Below are 18,181 nucleotides of genomic sequence, written 5' to 3'. Positions count from 1 at the left end.
TGGTGCATTCAATGAACATATTTATACTAATGAAAGTTTTTAAATATTAACAATTGTGTTTTGCGATATTCACATAATATAATATCATTATGCTATCTTCAGACTTCAAAATGACCATTAGGATGCCCTGCTATTTTTGCAATCCATATAACCATTTGAATCAATGTGACTATGATAACAAAGCAATATGGCAAAAGGCAGCACTCTAAATTACATAAGAAAATAATGTAAGCATACAAAAATCAAAAATGCAAAAGCTACAAGCCTGTCCCAACGGGCTACACACTGAATATAGAAAAGTAGGAGATGCACATGCCACAAAGAACACATAACCCACTGTATGATTAAGAAAAAAAATTTAATTTATATGAGCACAATTTACAAAAAGACAATAGTACAAGTGGGAGTCAACAATTAAACACATGCCACAAAAATCAAAATGAATACCATAATAAAGACACATCAGCAAAAAATAGACAGAAGGGCGGACAACAACGGTCCAACAATGTGTTCCACGTTTCGCCGATAAAGGCTTTATCAAGGGTCATAAAGGGTGGGCAACCTTGATAAAGCCTGCATCTCCTACTTTTCCATATGATAACTTAAAGCCACATGCTCATTTACATGACAATCCATGTCTTCCTTCCTCCTCACTCCCCCTTAAACACTGATATATAATGTGTAATGTGAAGTAGTGCGGATGGGAGCGCAGATAATCACGCAAATGTCAACAATATTGCAGAGGTTAGTTATGCATACTTAACTCAAATTGTATCATTTGTGGAATAGAGTAACTTAAAATATTTCCTAAAGCCATTCAGTAGCTTTGCAAAAAAATATAGGGAGGGGGGTGGATATGTTTTTCTCAAGATCTAAATGAAAATCTAAATCACAAAGTGTGCGGACACAATGAATATAGACCATGCACTACAATTAAACGGGGACCACGCTTGTCATGTTCAGTGTCAGAAATGTTCCTATGTTTAATGGTAACAGTCAATTATTAGTATTTTCCAAAGTAATTTGCAATATTCGCAATGACATAGAAATAAACTTGAGAGTGGAACAGTAAACTGTTAATCAAAACTTCATAGATGGCTGGTAAAAATATATTTCCTTTACTGGATTATATAAAAAACATTCACATATGATGAGGGCTCTACCAACATGAGATCCTCAATAGCCTAATGCTTAACACATTCCACACCTTGCTGCCTTAATTTTTTTACCAGGTTCTGATTAATTTAGGAGTGTCACAATTTTTTTGGATTGTTCCAAGCATTTGGAGTCAGGATTTCTCCAATATGTTGATGCCTGAGCACCCATCTGGAAGCTATTTTTTTTTGGATGGAGCCTGTGCTTTCCTTTTCCTGGCTGAGAATATAACCTAGGAGGTACAGCTTTGTTTCTGACACAGACCATGACGTATACACAGACCACATATAAAATCACCAATATAGTATTAGGGGTGATTTTACCTACTTGTCAATACAGCCCACCATGTAGTAGACCATTGGAAACCAACATATTGCATCCAGAAAATGCATATCTGGCCTAAGGATTAAGTGTAAGGATTATAAGAAATAAATCACATGTTTACGTTACACATTATTTCACTTTTTTTCTACATTTTCCTAGATGTATGATCAGTGAAGGCTAAAGCTTAGAAGTTTCCTGCATATGTTGGACCATTTCCTGTAAACCAGTACAAAGCAAAATATCTCAATTTAGCCACCAGTTTAGCCACCAATTCACGAATCAAGGAGGAATAGCCACTGAGGACCACAAAGTAATCATATTAAGTACAAAATTACAAAATATGTATTTTACAATAAGGGCAATATACTCTATAATTCAGTTATCATGCAGTCAGGATAGTGTTGGTGTTAGATATAATTTTTTCTACACTGGGAATACTTTATATTTAACTCCCAATGGGCGACGTTTATACAAAAAAAAAGTCTAGGATGACATTTAAACATGGGAATCAGCTAATTGTTCCATATTTGGAACTTTACCAAAGAACTGCACTTAATAAATATGATGTCATATAATAATTGCCTTCAGTGATAAAGTACTGTATACAGTATGGATGAATGAGTAGTAGCAGTGTAAGAGAATGAGTGAATGAATGTTGTTACACTGAAGGATTATGTATACTAAAATATTACAAAGAAACCTATAATAAATAAGCAATTTTTTGGGGGGGGGTACATGAATTGATGAATTTATAGGGATCGGTAGTAAAAGTGTATAATGAACAGGGTCCCGCAGGAACCTAACCCCCTTTTTCCCCATAGGATCAATGGTTCTGTACTGACAATTTTTGGTATTCACAGGGTTTTCAAGGAACCTACCACCTACAAATAATTCCAAAGTCTCACTGACAAAAGGATGGCATAGTAAATCCTATGCATATCATATTATAAAAGTACCTTTGATGGCTGTTTACTGACAGCTCCAGTGTAACAGAGCTTAACACTAAAGCTAGTATAATGTCATTGAATGCTCAATCATATGAGCAGGTATTCCTATCACTCTGTAGTAGAATGCATTAATCTCCCCAAAAAGAAAAAAAATATTGATAAAAAGAGTAAAACAATTACAAACAATCATTAAGGCACTGTCTATAAGGAACCGATAAAGAAATTTCTATTAAAGAAAATAAAAAGAGCATAATAAAAGTAATACCAGAAAATAGAAAAAAACAAAGTAAACATTATATCAATATTACAATATAACACATATATATTAACCTCCGGGGGGGCGTGGCCAGCCGCCGGAGAAGATGGCCGCTTAAGTGGAGAGCTCCGCCGCGGCCCTGACCTGCCCTAGCTATCTATAGCCATCCCGCAATATGGGACGCAATAAAAAGATGCCGGAAGATGCAGAGACCCCACGGGGTAAGAACAAATCGACTTCTGCCTCGTTATGGGGATATTTTCAAACGCCCGCGGCCTCCTGAAGGCCTTGAAGCACCGTCCCCTGAAAGCACAGCAGGCACGGAGGACAGCAGGCAGAGCGGTGGTGACGACACTCCAGCGGACATTATGGGTCAGGAGACGATTTTTCGTCTATTTTCCTCGGCCCCCTGGAAGGCTGATTTTGCCACGCTAATAACGGAGCTTAAGCTCACAGTGAAGGAGGAGGTGGCATCGCTGAAGGCCGACCTACTAGGCCTCGAGAAGAGGATCGACTCCCAGGAACGTGAGACCACCTGCCTGTCTGTGGCGAGGATATCAACGCAACACACCCTTTATCTGGCGGACTATCGGAGACGTTTGGAGGACTTGGATAACAGGGGTAGGCAACATAACATCAGAATACGCGGCCTCCCTGAAGTAGGCCCCCAGGTGGAGGACGATGTGTTCCATGTGCTCACTACTCTATTCAACTCGCTGCTCGATCGGCCCCACGACACCGCAATCCCCATGGATAGGGCTCACAGGGCTTTGCGCCCTCGTGGCCCGGCATCGGCCCCGCCGCGGGATGTTATTTGCCATGTGGTGGACTATAGGCTGAAGGAAGCCATCATGCGGAAGGCGCGGGAGGTGCGGGAGGTGGGCACCTGGCAGTTCGAGGGCCATACCGTATCCTTCTTCCACGATCTCTCTGACCTGACCCTGAGCACTCGACGTATACTTCGCCCGCTAACGAGTGAACTCCAACGACGCGGGCTACGTTACAGCTGGGGCTACCCTTTCAGCCTGAATGTCCAGACCAACAACGGAGTTGCGATGCTACGTTACCACCATGAGCGCCCCGAGTTCTTGGAGGAGATTGGCTTAGAAGATCTTCATGTCGATGATTGGAGGTTACCGGACTTGCACTTACCTGGGCGTCCCGCAGACCGCCTGCCCCGTCGACGCCGCCGTGAGGCCTCCAGAATTCGTGGCCCACCGGGACAACGAGAACTGTCCTCTGTTCCTCCGGGGACTGGAACCCCTCCGAGAACCTTCGTGCGCGAGGAGTAACAGCTGCCCTGTGCCGTGAGTAAACCCCTGAGACAGTGACTTTGGCCCCGTTCATTGTTTTTGAGCCTTGCAGTTTTTGTGTTCTGATTACAGTTCTTTATACATGTGCTATGCCGGGCGTGGTTGTCCCCCTTGACCTGCGGTGGCGACAAGGGGGTTCACCTACGGGCTGCCGCGGTTCCGCCGCCGTCAGGCGCCATGGAGTTTGACATTTCGGGACTATGGTCACCTTATTTTTAGGCATCCCATGCTGCATATTGTGCTGTGTTTTATGTTAACATGTGTGCATTACTAGGTCTCCCCGCCCCGAGACCGGCTGTGGGCTGCGTGGCAGTGTTGCACTTTACGCCATGTCCCTTATGCGGCCTCCTGTTCTCTACCTTAATTCGCCTTACGTGCACCACGGCTCTTGCCATTTTGGCTCATTGTCACGGCCCCCTCTAGGGCACTTTGCACTACACACTCTCTAGTACCTGCTGCGTACACATTTGCTGTGGGGAAGTCCGGGAGGGCGGGGTGGGTTGGGCGTTTTTTTTTTTTTTTTTTTTTACTTTAGTTTTCCCTGTCTCCACCACTACACTAGTCTTTCTAGTTTGATATTGCGGCCTCCTCTGGGCTGAGTGACAATGTTGCACTATACATTTTATCTGCTATGCCGGTTGTGGTGCCAGCTTGGTGTTGTGCTGTGTACATTCCTACACCTGTCATCTTGGGATACTTCGCACTCCCACTGGGGTGCTTCGAGATACCGCACTTTTCCCATTGCATTACTTACGGGTTTGGTTGGGGTTCTTCTACCTACTTCTTCCACATACCCACGGGCAATGACCGGCACTTCTTCTGTTGTGCTTTTTTGGCCCTACTGCCCACTGCACTACACTCATAAACGCACACATACACTTTGTCATCCTCCCTTTTTTTTTTTTGCCTTCTACCTCACGATGGCAAAAATCCCCTCCAAATTTATCAATTCAGGTGTCCTGATTTCAGAAATACCTAATTTATATAGATTTTCCATACTTTCCCAACACTTATAGGGAACATACTATAAGGTGTACATTCTTCGTATAATTTTTATGCTTATGGCTTAACGGGTTTGGGGGTTGTGAACGAGGGCAGGAGGGTTACATTGGGTAGATGTTGTGTTAGGGCAATGGGATGTGAGTTTTTTTTAATTTTTTTATTATTATTTTTTATATATATTTTTTTTTATTTTATTTTTTGTATTTTTTATTTTTATATATATATATATATATATTTTTTTTTTTTATTATTATTTATTTTTTTTTATTTTTTTTTTAATGGTTAGAGGTCCTCTTAGGGACCTCTTGAACATGTTATTAATGCCAGTGATGTCACAATGATATCACTTAGCTCACTTTATTTTATTTTTTTTATTATTATTTATTGTATTATTTTAGTGATTTAAAAAAACAAAAATTAAATCACTAACCATTTTTTTTCTCCGTTTCGTTTTTCATGGCTTCTCACTCTCCTCCCTGCACCGATCACACTGTGATCTCTATGCAAGTCCCCACAGACTTGCATAGAGATCACAGTATCTGTGCCTCATCTCCGATGACCTTCCGGGTGACGACAGCAGTGACGCGACCCGAAAAGCAATGCCCGATCACGCAATCAGCGTTTAAAAATGTAACAGTTTTATGGCTTTTGTGCTGGCTTCTGCTGTCAGGGGGGAGTCCAGGCTGTTTGACATGTCCATAGGGGATTCTTGGGATGCGTTTCCATAGGGGTTAATTACATATTCAGATAAACAGAAATACCTCGATATCGAGGCATGTCAGCAACACCGATTATGCTTAGGAAGCGATTCTTGATAGCTTCTTAAGCTCTGTTTTAGTTGGCTGCCGGCCATTTTTTTTCGGGGAGAGATTTCTTCCCATGATCCACGGCCAACCTCAAATTACAATGGATCAACTTGCTAACATGACCTGTCCTTTTTGTAGCCCTTTATGTTATGCTTCACCAGAAATGCATACAGACCTTTCTTAAAAATATCCACAGAGTTAGATAATACAATATCCTAAGGCAGAGAATTCCATATTCTTTTTGTTCTTACGGTCTAAAATGTCAAAGCAATAACATTTAACCCTATGAGTCTTCTGTATTGACACATTTTTCCCTTTGGGGGGCTGGTTCATGTTTGTAGTTTTAGTTTGATTACTATAGTTAGAATACTTTCCCCTTTAAATTAACATTTTTTTCTCCATTGCAAATGCATGGAGAGACTTAGCACAATCCACACATGCATTGTCCTCTGTCCAGACTATGGTGGTTGTTGAGGGGACCCAATGAGAAGCCTTTTAACTTTCTCTTTTAACTTTATTTAAAAAAAAAAAATTGATATGGTAAACCTGATTCATCTACAATTAGCTTTAGAACTGTAACATCTGTAACATCTAAATGTTATAATATGTTACTTGTCTGGTTATTATAAAATAAAATTATACTTACGGGTTATCCAGTAACAATATGATTGGGTTAAGTTCTTTTTTTGGTCTGTAGTATGCTCTGAGCGGAACAATAAAATTGTATAATCCATTCCCTGCTGTTTCTGCAGCAACTATGATGATTTTATTCTTAAATCCATAAGCTTTTGCATCCTCAAAATAGTTATGTTGGCATCCCTAAGAACCCAGGTAAAAATTTAACTGTATTGTGATTCAATCTAAATTTATAAACTTGCTAAAATTGTAATTACAGAATTACATACTTTATACAAATTTACATTGATATATTGCACCAAAACTATACAATACCAATAATATAATATTATGCTATATTTATATTTATATATATATATATATATTTATTTATTTATTTTTAAATGCGTTTCTTACTTATCTTTAAATGTGAATTTAAGGTTCCTGAAAAATTCTATTAAGTCTATATGGGCAAAATTTGCTAAACTAAATGTAAGCAAAGTACCTCCTTACCTTGTCTAGTCGTAGACAGCAGAATTGCACTTTTTCCTGTAGTAGGTGACAAAATGTTGGAGAGCTTCCAATGTATGGGGAATTTGGTGGGTATCCTTTAGCATACCTATATGAGAAAAATATCGTTACTAATTATAATTATTATAATATATAGTATTAGTAGTATAGCTAAAATATGTCTACAATAGGAAAAAGTATCACCAGCCAGTGATCTTTCAAGTTAGTTGGCTAGTGATCAATCATGGCATACAGCTTTGAATAGACTTCAGTAGGTCACCTTATATCTTAGGCATGTTAGTCACTAGAAAAAAAAAATAGCTGCCCAATCAAATTTCTTTCACACAATATGAATTTTAATTTACCTCTCAATTGTCAAGGCATATAAAAGGATGGTCAATCTATCTCAAATGAAAGATTTGTTTCAGAGCTATGACACAAACTAAATTTTCTATCAATCAGCTCAAGCCTTTAACAGTAAGATTTAGTGCCCATGTGCATTAGATTTCTCAATATCATTGGGTGCTACTGGAAAGCAAAGACCCTGGCATACCGTAGGAGAATTAAATACAGAGGTGACAATGTACACCACTGAATGTGATAGACTAGTCTGTTGGGTTACATTGGTTGTTTTTATGAAAAATACTGTCAGAGTTAAAAGAGGCAGAAGAGGAACACAAATGTGATTTATGTAGCTTTGAGCTATGACCACACAGGTGTTTGCACTTGAACACCCCACAGAAAATGTTCTCTGTTTTAGGTTGAGTAAGTCTGTGTCTTACATCTTCTTTCTAACAATTCTTGTGATTTGTAAATGTTTATTTTTTGGGTATTGGCGTGTTTTTTAATACCGTGTGGGATAAGTAAGTGGCCAATAACATCATCTAAATAATTGCATAATGATTACCTGATGTTTTTAAAAAAAGTTTTATTAGTATAAATATTTACTTGAAGGAGCAGGAGTGTACATAAAAATAACATTTCCTCTGCCTAACAGTGCTTTACTGGTTGTATGTTGTTCAAAGAACAACATTGCTTAGGTGTACACATTAATGCGTTTTATTACTTATGTGATTAATAAGAACTGCACAAGAAGAAGAATTTTAATAATGCATGAGGTGCTTGAGACAATCTCAATACATACTCTTTGCCCTCGGAACACTCATCATCATCAGGGTTAGTTTCATCTTCTGACTGGTCGCTTAGAAGATCACAAGGCTGTGTAGATGCATTGTCAGCTAGTTCTAGCACGGGTCCAATACTAGGTCTCCTCCCTGATGGAGGTCCTTCTGATGGAAGAGTAAGGGTTGGGCCACTTGAAGAATGGCAGCTAGTATCTTGTAAATCTATGGCCACAGTACCTGCAATAAAGTAATATAGTTATTTATTCAGTACATTAATAGCAGAATTATGTCACTAAAATTGATTTTGTATACTATAAAAATGTAATAAAATGTACAAACATTATCATGAAAAATACTACCAAAATGTCCTTTACTTTGTTGCCATTCAATTGATTCCTTCAAAATGTATGTCATAACCAGTTGAAGCACTAGGTACTATTGTATGCTGCCAGGTATGATGTTACATGAATGCTGGCCTATGTATTGCCACTGACTCTTTATAAAGGTATGTGATATACATATACCCACCCATACTGGCAATGATACTGTGAACAGGTAACCTGGAAGGTCCATGATAGGTGGATTTATGTTTGCGTAACTTTTCAAGCTGTTCCTGCTGTTTGAATGCTGAATTCTCTTCTTTGGTGACATGGATATAAAAACAAGTATCAGTTGTGTTCATGATGTATCTAGGTCCTGGGTTCAGCAAGATGTTCTTATTATCTTCTCTCCGGACACCAGTTAAGCACACACCAAATCTAAGAAATAGGCATAACAAAAGATTTTGTGCATACATTTTTAAGTATGTAGATTTGACTACAGATAGGCCTGGAGGGGAGAAAAGTGGCTTGGGCACTAAATGATGTATTTGCATTGTGCACTTGCCCAGCAGACGGATGTGTGCAGTCACAATTTCATTAACTGTAACAACCAAGAGTAAAAGTATGTAGCCCACACCATCTGGCACTGGCCAACTGGGCACTTGTCTGGTTTGCCAGATGGCCGGTTTGGGCCAGACTACCAGCTAGTAAGTTGAAATGGTAAGGTGCGCCAGCGTAAACAGCCAACTGAAATAAATACTGAAAAATGGCCTGTTTTTACATAAATGTCTACGAAAATCCCATAAATCAGCTTGTGCTTTAAATAGTATTATAGATATCATAATCACAACATATTAGATGTGTCTTTGATCTCAGGGTTACACAAACAGCTGAATTTCCTGCCCCAAGATAACTCATGAAAGCTTAATTGTTTTTTTTTTGCTTACATGTAATGTACATTAGTAATACTATTCATGAATTAGAAAAATATAAATAAAATGTAACACCACAGCGCCAGTTCACATTAGTGCAGCACCTGCTGTGATGAACGGAGATAGAGGTTATGTAGCCATCATACAATCAAATAAAAAGTTCATAAAACTTTACTGCAAAAAACTGTAAAAGAGTATGATAATGTTCAGAAGCTGACAGAGCGATCATTTCTTATTGCTTTTGTAAAAAGAAATACCTGTTTTGGGTCCCAAAAAATAGAGATGGGTCTAGTTAGATCCTCTTTTCCATTCCTGGTAAAAATTATGTTGCTTTATACTACAGTCGTGGCCAAAAGTTTTGAGAATGACACAAATATTAACTTTCACAAAGGCTGCTGGCTCTGTTTAGATTATGGCAATCCAGAATCCAGAATGTTATGATGAGTGAGTGATCAGATGAATAGCAATGAATTGCAAAGTCCCTCTTTGCCATGAAAATGAACTTAATCCTAAAAAAAACATTTCCACTGCATTTCAGCCCAAAAGGACCAGCTCACATCATGACAGTGAGTCCCTTGTTAACATAGGTGAGAGTGTTGACGTGGACAAGGCTGGAAATCACACTGTTATGCTGATTGAGTTAGAATAACAGACTGGAAGCTTTAAAAGGAGGGTGGTGCTTGACATCATTGTTCTTCCTCTGTTAACCATGGTCATCTGCAAGGAAACATGTGCTGTCATCATTGCTTTGCACAAAAAGGGCTTCACAGGCAAGGATATTGCTGCTCATAAGATTGCACCTAAATCAATTATTGTGAAGAATTCGTCAGAGCGCCCAAGAAAGTCCAGCAAGCACCAGGAGCGTCTCCTAAAGTTGATTCAGCTGTGGGATCAGGGCGCAACCAGGGCAGAGCTTGCTCGAGAATGGCAGCAGGCAGGTGTGAGTGCATCTGCACGCACAGTGAGGAGAAGACTTTTGCTTCTCTGCAGGAAAAACATCAGGGACAGACTGATATTCTGCAAAAGGTAGAGGGATTGGACTGCTGAGGACTGGGGTAAAGTCATTCCCTCTGATGAATCCTCTTTCCAATTGTTTGGGGCATCTGGAAAAAGCTGATCCCGAGAAGACAAGGTGAGAGCTACCATCAGTCCTGTGTCATGCCAACAGTAAAGCATCCTGAGACCATTCATGTGTGGCTCACTCACAATTTTGCATAAGAACATAGCCATGAATAAAGAATGGTACCAACACATCCTTCAAGAGCAATTTCTCCCAACCATCCAAGAACAGTTTTGTAATGAACAATGCCTTTTCCAGCATTATTAAGCACCCTGTCATAAGTCAAAAGTGATAACTAAGTGGCTCTGGGAACAAAACATCGCTCCCATCGAGAACTTGTGGTCAATGCTCAAGAGACAAACAAAAACCCACAAATTCTGACAAACTCCAAGCACTTATTATGCAAGAATGGGCTGCCATCAGTCAGGATGTGGCCTAGAAGTTATTTGAGAGCATGCCACGGCGGATTGCAGAGGTCTTAAAAAAGAGGGGTCAACACTGCAAATATTGTCTCTTTGCATAAACTTAATGTAATTGTCAATAAAAGCCTTTGACACGTATGGAATGCTTGTAATTATACTTCAGTATACCATAGTAACATCTGACAAAAATATCTAAAAACACTGAAGCAGCAAACTTTGTGAAGACCAATACTTGTGTCATTCTCAAAACTTTTGGCCATGACTGTACATGTCAGTGTGCAACTAGGGTGGGGAGTGCTTAGGGAAGCAGGCGCAATGTGAACCGCCGTGGCATGCCCACGACGCACCAATGCTACTGTACGAGCTGCCGCGGCATGTCCGCAGCATGTCCGCGGCACTCGCAGCGTTATGAGCTGAGATATGTATGGTGATTAAGGTGGGTTTTAGGACTGATTGAAAAAAGTAATGGGAAGTAGGTTGGTTATACATAAGGTATAGTGTTTCCTAATGTTGGAGTTGAGTGGAATGAGAAGAAGCATAGAGAGAAATATAAGAGGCAAGGAATATAATAATTTTTAAAACTAAGGCATTAGTAGATTGGTAGCAGCGAGTGCAGTATTTAATGTGAGATTTATATTTAACAGGAGCTATAACATACTTTTTATGAGCATGGAATGATGCATATGTGAAGCTTTTGCCTTCATATTCAGCAAAAAAGATGCTGTCTTCCATCTTAATGTGGTAGACCTCATTGCCTGAACATCGACCATACATCTTTTGCCATTGTTCTGGAGACTGCTGGCCTTCCCTGCAATGGGATACAAAAACATACAGAGAGTGAGCATGATATAAAACCAATCAGTGGTATTTTTTATCAAAACTTTTTGCTGCCTCAGCACAGAAAAGGATATATCAATATATTTATCAGTTGGTCCCATTCCATCTGGGAGATAGAATATAATATTTTCAAAAGGCTACCAACTTTGCAAAAATTGGTCTATCTGCATATTGCTTCTTGTTAATTTTGAAATCCCTCACTTGCACTGCATAATATGTTAGCTCATATGTTACTCTCATTAGTTCAGAAGTTAGTTGATAGTAGACTTGGGCACCAGGGGGCTCTTCGTGTTCGTCTTCGTGCTCGTCTTCGGGGAAAAAAAATCTTCGTATTCCGCGAATATTCGCCTATTCCTGTCTTCTCTTCGGCAAATATTCGTGGACATTCTTCGTGTTCGGTTTTTCTTCGTTTTTTCGGTTAAGGGGTTAATACGGGGTTAACGCTTACCGCAGCAGCTCTGGCGCCAGGAGTTTAAATGTCCGTATGAGCAACTCCGTTGGTCGTCAGCAGGGGGCTCGTCTGCCAATGGTTGATGGCAGACGAGCCCCCTGCTGGCGACCAATAGGGTCGCTCGTACAGACTGTTAAACTCCTGGTGCCGTAACTTGTCCTGATAGAACAGGGAGACCAGTGGGATGTGCCGGGTAAGTTGCAGCATTGAGGTTTTAAAAGTCTGTACGAGCAACTCTGTTGGTTGATTGGTTGATGCCAGAGGAGGTCCCTGTAGGCGACCAATAGGCTCATTCGGACTGCCCTGTAACCCGTGACGGCGAACCTGCGGATTTCCACTTCCGTGAACTGCCGCAATGCCGCGATGCCAAGGTAAGTACTTAGACAGGGAAGGGACCGGGGAGAGTGGTAGATGAAGGCGATCACGAAGATCTTCGTGGTGTTTGTCTTCGTCTTCGCCTACGTTTTACCGCCGCTGTCTTCTCTTCGGCGTGTCTTCGGAACGAACACGAAAACGCACTCTTCGTGTTCGTTTTCATGTTCGCCCGAAGACGAATGCACAAGTCTAGTTGATAGCACTAATGACATCTTCTGCTAATGAATTATGTAATTATTTAATGGTGTTAGATGTCATATCTCTGGTGTATCATTCTGTAAAACTGGTACCTTGCATTTGTTTGCCTTATTATAATATAATGCAGGGAATGGGTTGATCTTTCTAGTCTGTGGTATATATAAAGACAAGTGACCCATTACTGTAATGCATACTTATATACAGACTAATATTCCACTCTGACACGCAAACATGCACTTACCATGCTTGATGTGCCACACTACTACCACAGGGTCACGTAGCAATGTATTACGTGACCCCTACTAAGTGCCACACATCACACCTGGATTGGCCTAAGGCAATAGATTTACATCTGCTTGAAGGTGAATGGCAATTACCCCTGCCCCTCGTTCCCTGGGCTAGCTCACCACTTATACAATACTAGATAACGGAATACTGATTTTGCACCTGTATTGTAATAATACATTGAAGCCTTTTTGGAGGATCTAAAGAGTAGCTGTACTTGGGAAGAAAACATGACATTCCTTGCAATGTAAACACAACTGAAAATTTTGCTTGTAAGATATCCTGAACTAGTTTTTCAGCTCATATTAATTTCATAGGCAACCACACCACCAAGTGGCTAAATGCACAGCACAGCAGCATTATAAACTTGTAGTTAAATAGTTTGTCACATACTAGAGGAAAATACCTTATTGCAAAGGCACTAGGCAGGGGAGTACCTAGAGTATTTGGCACCCTGGGGGATCCTACAAATGGCATCACCCCATTGGCACCTTGCGGCCCCCTCCAGATAACTCACATACGCACTGGCACACAGACCTACACACTCTCTCTCTCACATTTGCAGAGACTTACACACTTATGTCAATACATGTTCACTAACACACACTTACACAATTAACACATACTGCCTCTCACACATACTTACACATACACACTCATGCTCACACATACTTACACATTCATGCTCACACACACTTGCACACCCATACTCAAAAATACTTACACATCAATGCTCATGCATTCTTACACATATGCATCCATGCTCACACACCAAAACTGCTTACACATACATGGGCCAACACATACATGCTTATACGCACTTACACATGCACATTCATGCTCACACATACATATCCATGCTCACAAATTATTACACACGCAGGCAACCATGCTGACACATATACCATTATATAACCTTGCTCACACACATACACAGTCATGCACATTTGTACATACACATTCATTCTCACACATACTTACAGACATAAATGCATACTCTTTCCCTCATTCACTCCCTTACCTCAACTGCAGCTTTCCACCCCTGCTGTTTGTGTTTATTCGCAGGGTCACACAACCTTGTGTTAAGTAACACAGATACCTTCCTGCCTCACTGGTCTAGTCCAAAATTGTTTACAAGGGCTGCTCGAGCTGGATCGGGCTGGTCAAGGTCAGACCTGTGTGCCAGTGTTGTACCCTTCTCATGAGTAGCACTCGAGGCAGACTGCCCCCCTCTAAGGACACTACTGGGCAATAGGTTCATAACAAAATATGAAAATTTCTGTGTGCTTACAAATTATTTAAATGCTATTGTACCCATCTTTTCATATGTTTTAAACCCAAGACTTCACATGCCTGAGTGGACAGACAGGGGTTAACAAGTTTAAGGATACAGAGATGAGAGTTTCAGTCAATGAATGAAGTCATGCATATAGCTTATTAACCAAATCAAAACGCATGCATAATAACTAGCTAAAAGAAGATTGAAGCAGATGTTTACTGTATGTCCCTTTACGAACTGGGAGACCGTGAAAGCTATGCACGGCAGAGTTTGGCGCCAAAGCACCAAAATTAATCCGTGGCAGAGTCTACATTTGCTGGTAGAGTATCAGGGTTCAGCCCCAGCCCGGCAAACTGCAATGCGTGGCCACCCCTTTAAGTGGTCTGCCTGGAGTTAAACTCCTCTCCACAGCTTGCTGTCCTGTTTATTTCTGTCTGTATTTTATGTACCTTTTCCCTCTTTCCTTTATACATCTCAGCTCCTCACTCCAGCCCCTGTGTTCTTTGCCTTGTTGCCTTTCCTTTGTGGCATCCTGTACCATGTATGCATGTCTTGCTATGTATATAATTAATGTGCTGTGTATTTATGGTCAGCTGTGTTTTGTTATACCATTACCCTGCCTCCCTCACCTGAAGCCTAGACGACTCACACCCGATCTGATGAACAGGCTTTATATCCCTGCCTCCCAGTAACAGAGGTGTGAGTTCATTAAGTTCTTTGGAGCCATAGTTCATGCCAGACGCTGGATCTGCCTGTTGGATTTACCTGCCTGCCTCTTTCACCCGAACTGCCTACTGGATTTCCCCTTTTTTGCTTGTTACCTGTCCCAGACCGCTTTGAATACTTGCCTAAACTTTTCTACCCTCATATGCATGATATGCCTCCTACTCTGCTGCTTCTGGTGAGATGCCTTGCTTTGCTTTTGTAATATAACCTATAACCAAACATTCTGCTTGAGTCCTTTGTGAAGTTTGTTTCAATCACTGCGTTCTTACACTCCTGTGCTCTGGACTCCAACATCCAGTTAAGGGCTGCAATATAATGAGCCTGACATAGAGGCTTACTTTTATATATAAAACTAGGCTTCTACTTTTATATATGAAACAATGAATGGAAGTCTATGTATTCAAGTCTACGTGATCATGCTCATTAACTTTTGTTTCAAAAAAAATTATGGTTAATTAAGCATAATTCTTATACTGTACTCCCTCTCCTGTCAAGTTTGGCAAAAGCTAACAATCTATAAAGTAATTCAATTGCTTTATGATTTATGGTGATTCTTCGATATTTTGGATATTTATTGAATTTATGAAATTATTTATTGGATTGTTATTTCTTAATTGGTTTATATACATAATGGATTATTTATAGTGATTAGTTTTTATATGAAATCATTAGTGAATGGCATTTCTAAGTGATATATGCTTTTTAAACTAATTGTTATTTATTATTATAATAGACCTTTGAAGAAATAAATTGTCTAAGATTTTTTGGTTGTGTTGTTGAAGCCCAGGAAGCAGTCCCTCTGAGAATACGGAGAATTCCATTTTTGAGCTTTTTCATTGTTCCGTATTTGTTTGAAATGGAGCCTCATTACACTATTGTTCTTCATTTCTTTTTTTCATGTGGGTGTAACTCACTTTTGTGAGTAGTACACTACACATTTTTTTACATTTACCCAGAAGCTACGTCTGAAGAACACTTTATTATTAACATGCACGTTATATTTATATTGAAGATTTTTACATTTAAACATTCTATTGTGGATGAAATTTGATCTTTTTTTGATATTCACCATCTAAAGGTTGGGCATACCTGTATACCCATAGACTGATTAATTCCTTGATTAATTAAATTCATTTACATATTTATTCACAATTGGAATCATGTTGGTCTGAATAATTGATGGAACTTAATGTTTCTATTTTTTTCCAATTTATTTTATTATTTATTAATTGAAGTCTTGTCACTTCAAGTGCTGGACAATATTTTTCTGTTTTAGAGTGTATTTTAATTCAATTTTAACGTTTGGTACAATTTTAAGTCCTCTTGCAGCTTACACAGGAGCCCCATCGAAAACACTTTTTCTATTTAGGCCAAACTGTTACATAGCTTACTTGGGATTTACTTTTGTAATATATTTTTATGTTGTATCACAGTTTTTTCCGACAGAAAGCAATAAAACACAGCAAAATATTGCTGTAGCCAGAGAGTCAAAAAAAGAAAATATATTGAGTTTGTTAAAAAGCCGTGTGTTTTTCCCAATGGCTAGCTTTAACATGGTTTTCCCTCCAAACGCTCTTGATGTTATTAAATAAGGGGAGTAGTGGAGGAACATTTACCACTTCAGGCAAAGATTTCCTAAAGCCAAATTAAAGCTCAAAACTGAGAATATAAAATAGCCTGGGTTCTAAAGTTTTTATATAAAAACACACTGCCACCTTCCTAATCCTTTGAACAGCATGGAGCCAGATGAAATGTGCTTCCGCTTAACAACCCTTTTGACCAATAAAGAATATAGATGCTGCAGAGATAACATTTTAGTTGAGGATATTGCATTTAAGTTTGTAGCACCTTTTAAAACCAGGCTGATTATCTAAAGAGTAGTTCTTCGGGGAAAAATATGATTGCATCGCAACCTAAATGAGCAGCATTTCACTTGTTCCACATGAACTGACCCTTGTTACATTCTCAGCGGCTGTCTCCAGACTTCAGTCAGGCAACTCTGTGAAACATCTGCTCATGTGGGGAAATTACTGAAGGGCAATGAAGAACTAGAATAAGAAATTAAGTAGCAAATTAAATACCTGCTTAACTGCTTAAAGTCCTTCCGGAATCCTCATTATGTTCACTATTTTTTGTAGGTAAAAAATTCATAAGTGCATGTTGCTAATGCTATTTTGATTTAAATCATATTTATCCCCTTAACGACAAAGCCTGTATTTATCCCCGTAACGCCAAAATCTTTTGTTTTTCGAACAACAGATCCATAGCTGTCTCCATACTCATTTTGGACATAGATAAAGATACCAATCCTCGACCATCAACCATACTTTAGAAATCAAACAGGATTTGGATCCGCAAGGTGGCAAGTAATATTGTACTATTTATAAAATTACCCCCATAGTGTATTCATAGTCTTACAAATGGACATAGAATGCTAAAATCAAGTATAAGTCAAAATCCATACTAACGTACCCAAACACATAACCCTCAACAACCCATATGCTGCCTCATGAGACACAAGGTTGCATTCTAAACTAGGAAACATCTTAAATTCAACTGCCATGATTTATTTTTCTAAAAACAACTTTAAACGGAATATATGTACTTAAACATTAACTTACTGTCCTCTTGAGGTATGAACTAGTAAGGTGATGAGTGTAGATGTAGCCGGGCATATGCAGTTCAAAGCAAGCATTGCATATTTAAATTCCTCTTCACATACAACGTGATCTGTATATAAAATAATATTAACAGAATGAATATGTGACAAACATTGTCAGATTGGAGATGTTATTTAATCATTCAATTGTGAATTTATTTCCATACGTGCCACTGGCAGAGTGTCTCTGTATTAAATGGGGACTGAGGGCTAAAAAACCCATAGGATTTATGAAATGACACTCAACTTGAGACAGCTTGTGGGTTCTCTTTGTCAGATGCTGAATTTACCAAGAATTCCTACTTGTAACATGCTCAATTGTCAAGGAGGCATGTTACCCAGGGCTGGCCCAAGGCAAAATGCCGCCCCCCCCTTATCTATCCTTCCTCTCCTTGCGTCCTCTCCCCCCCCCCTGCCGCAGAGGAGAGAGAGAGAGGGGCGCCGAGCGGGCACCTTTTTCGCTTAAAAAAAAAAAAAAAAGGGGCGAAGTGCCGCCCCTTCAAAAGTGCCGCCTGGAGCGGTTGCCCCACTCGGCTCCATTGTCGGGCCGGCCCTGATGTTACCCACTAGATTAATATCTTAATT

General features: G+C 39.7%; 1 protein-coding gene across 1 annotated transcript in view; it reads right to left on the bottom strand.

Moving 5' to 3' along the window:
- KCNT2 (potassium sodium-activated channel subfamily T member 2) overlaps positions 1-18,181 on the bottom strand; it is a 154,232-nt gene that overhangs the window by 14,571 nt on the left and 121,480 nt on the right. Inside the window, exons 14-20 of the mRNA XM_053470391.1 lie at positions 17,559-17,667; positions 11,445-11,594; positions 8,581-8,810; positions 8,073-8,289; positions 6,932-7,037; positions 6,450-6,622; positions 1,483-1,554 (exon numbers count right to left, since the gene is read on the bottom strand). Of these exons, the coding sequence (XP_053326366.1) occupies positions 1,483-1,554; positions 6,450-6,622; positions 6,932-7,037; positions 8,073-8,289; positions 8,581-8,810; positions 11,445-11,594; positions 17,559-17,667 (1,057 nt within the window). The remainder of the gene's footprint in view (positions 1-1,482; positions 1,555-6,449; positions 6,623-6,931; positions 7,038-8,072; positions 8,290-8,580; positions 8,811-11,444; positions 11,595-17,558; positions 17,668-18,181) is intronic.

This window comes from Spea bombifrons, chromosome 6 (assembly GCF_027358695.1).
Source record: "Spea bombifrons isolate aSpeBom1 chromosome 6, aSpeBom1.2.pri, whole genome shotgun sequence".
Taxonomy (NCBI): Eukaryota; Metazoa; Chordata; class Amphibia; order Anura; family Pelobatidae; genus Spea; species Spea bombifrons.
Note: the sequence above shows the minus strand (reverse complement) of the source record. Positions and strands in the feature narration are given on the sequence as shown.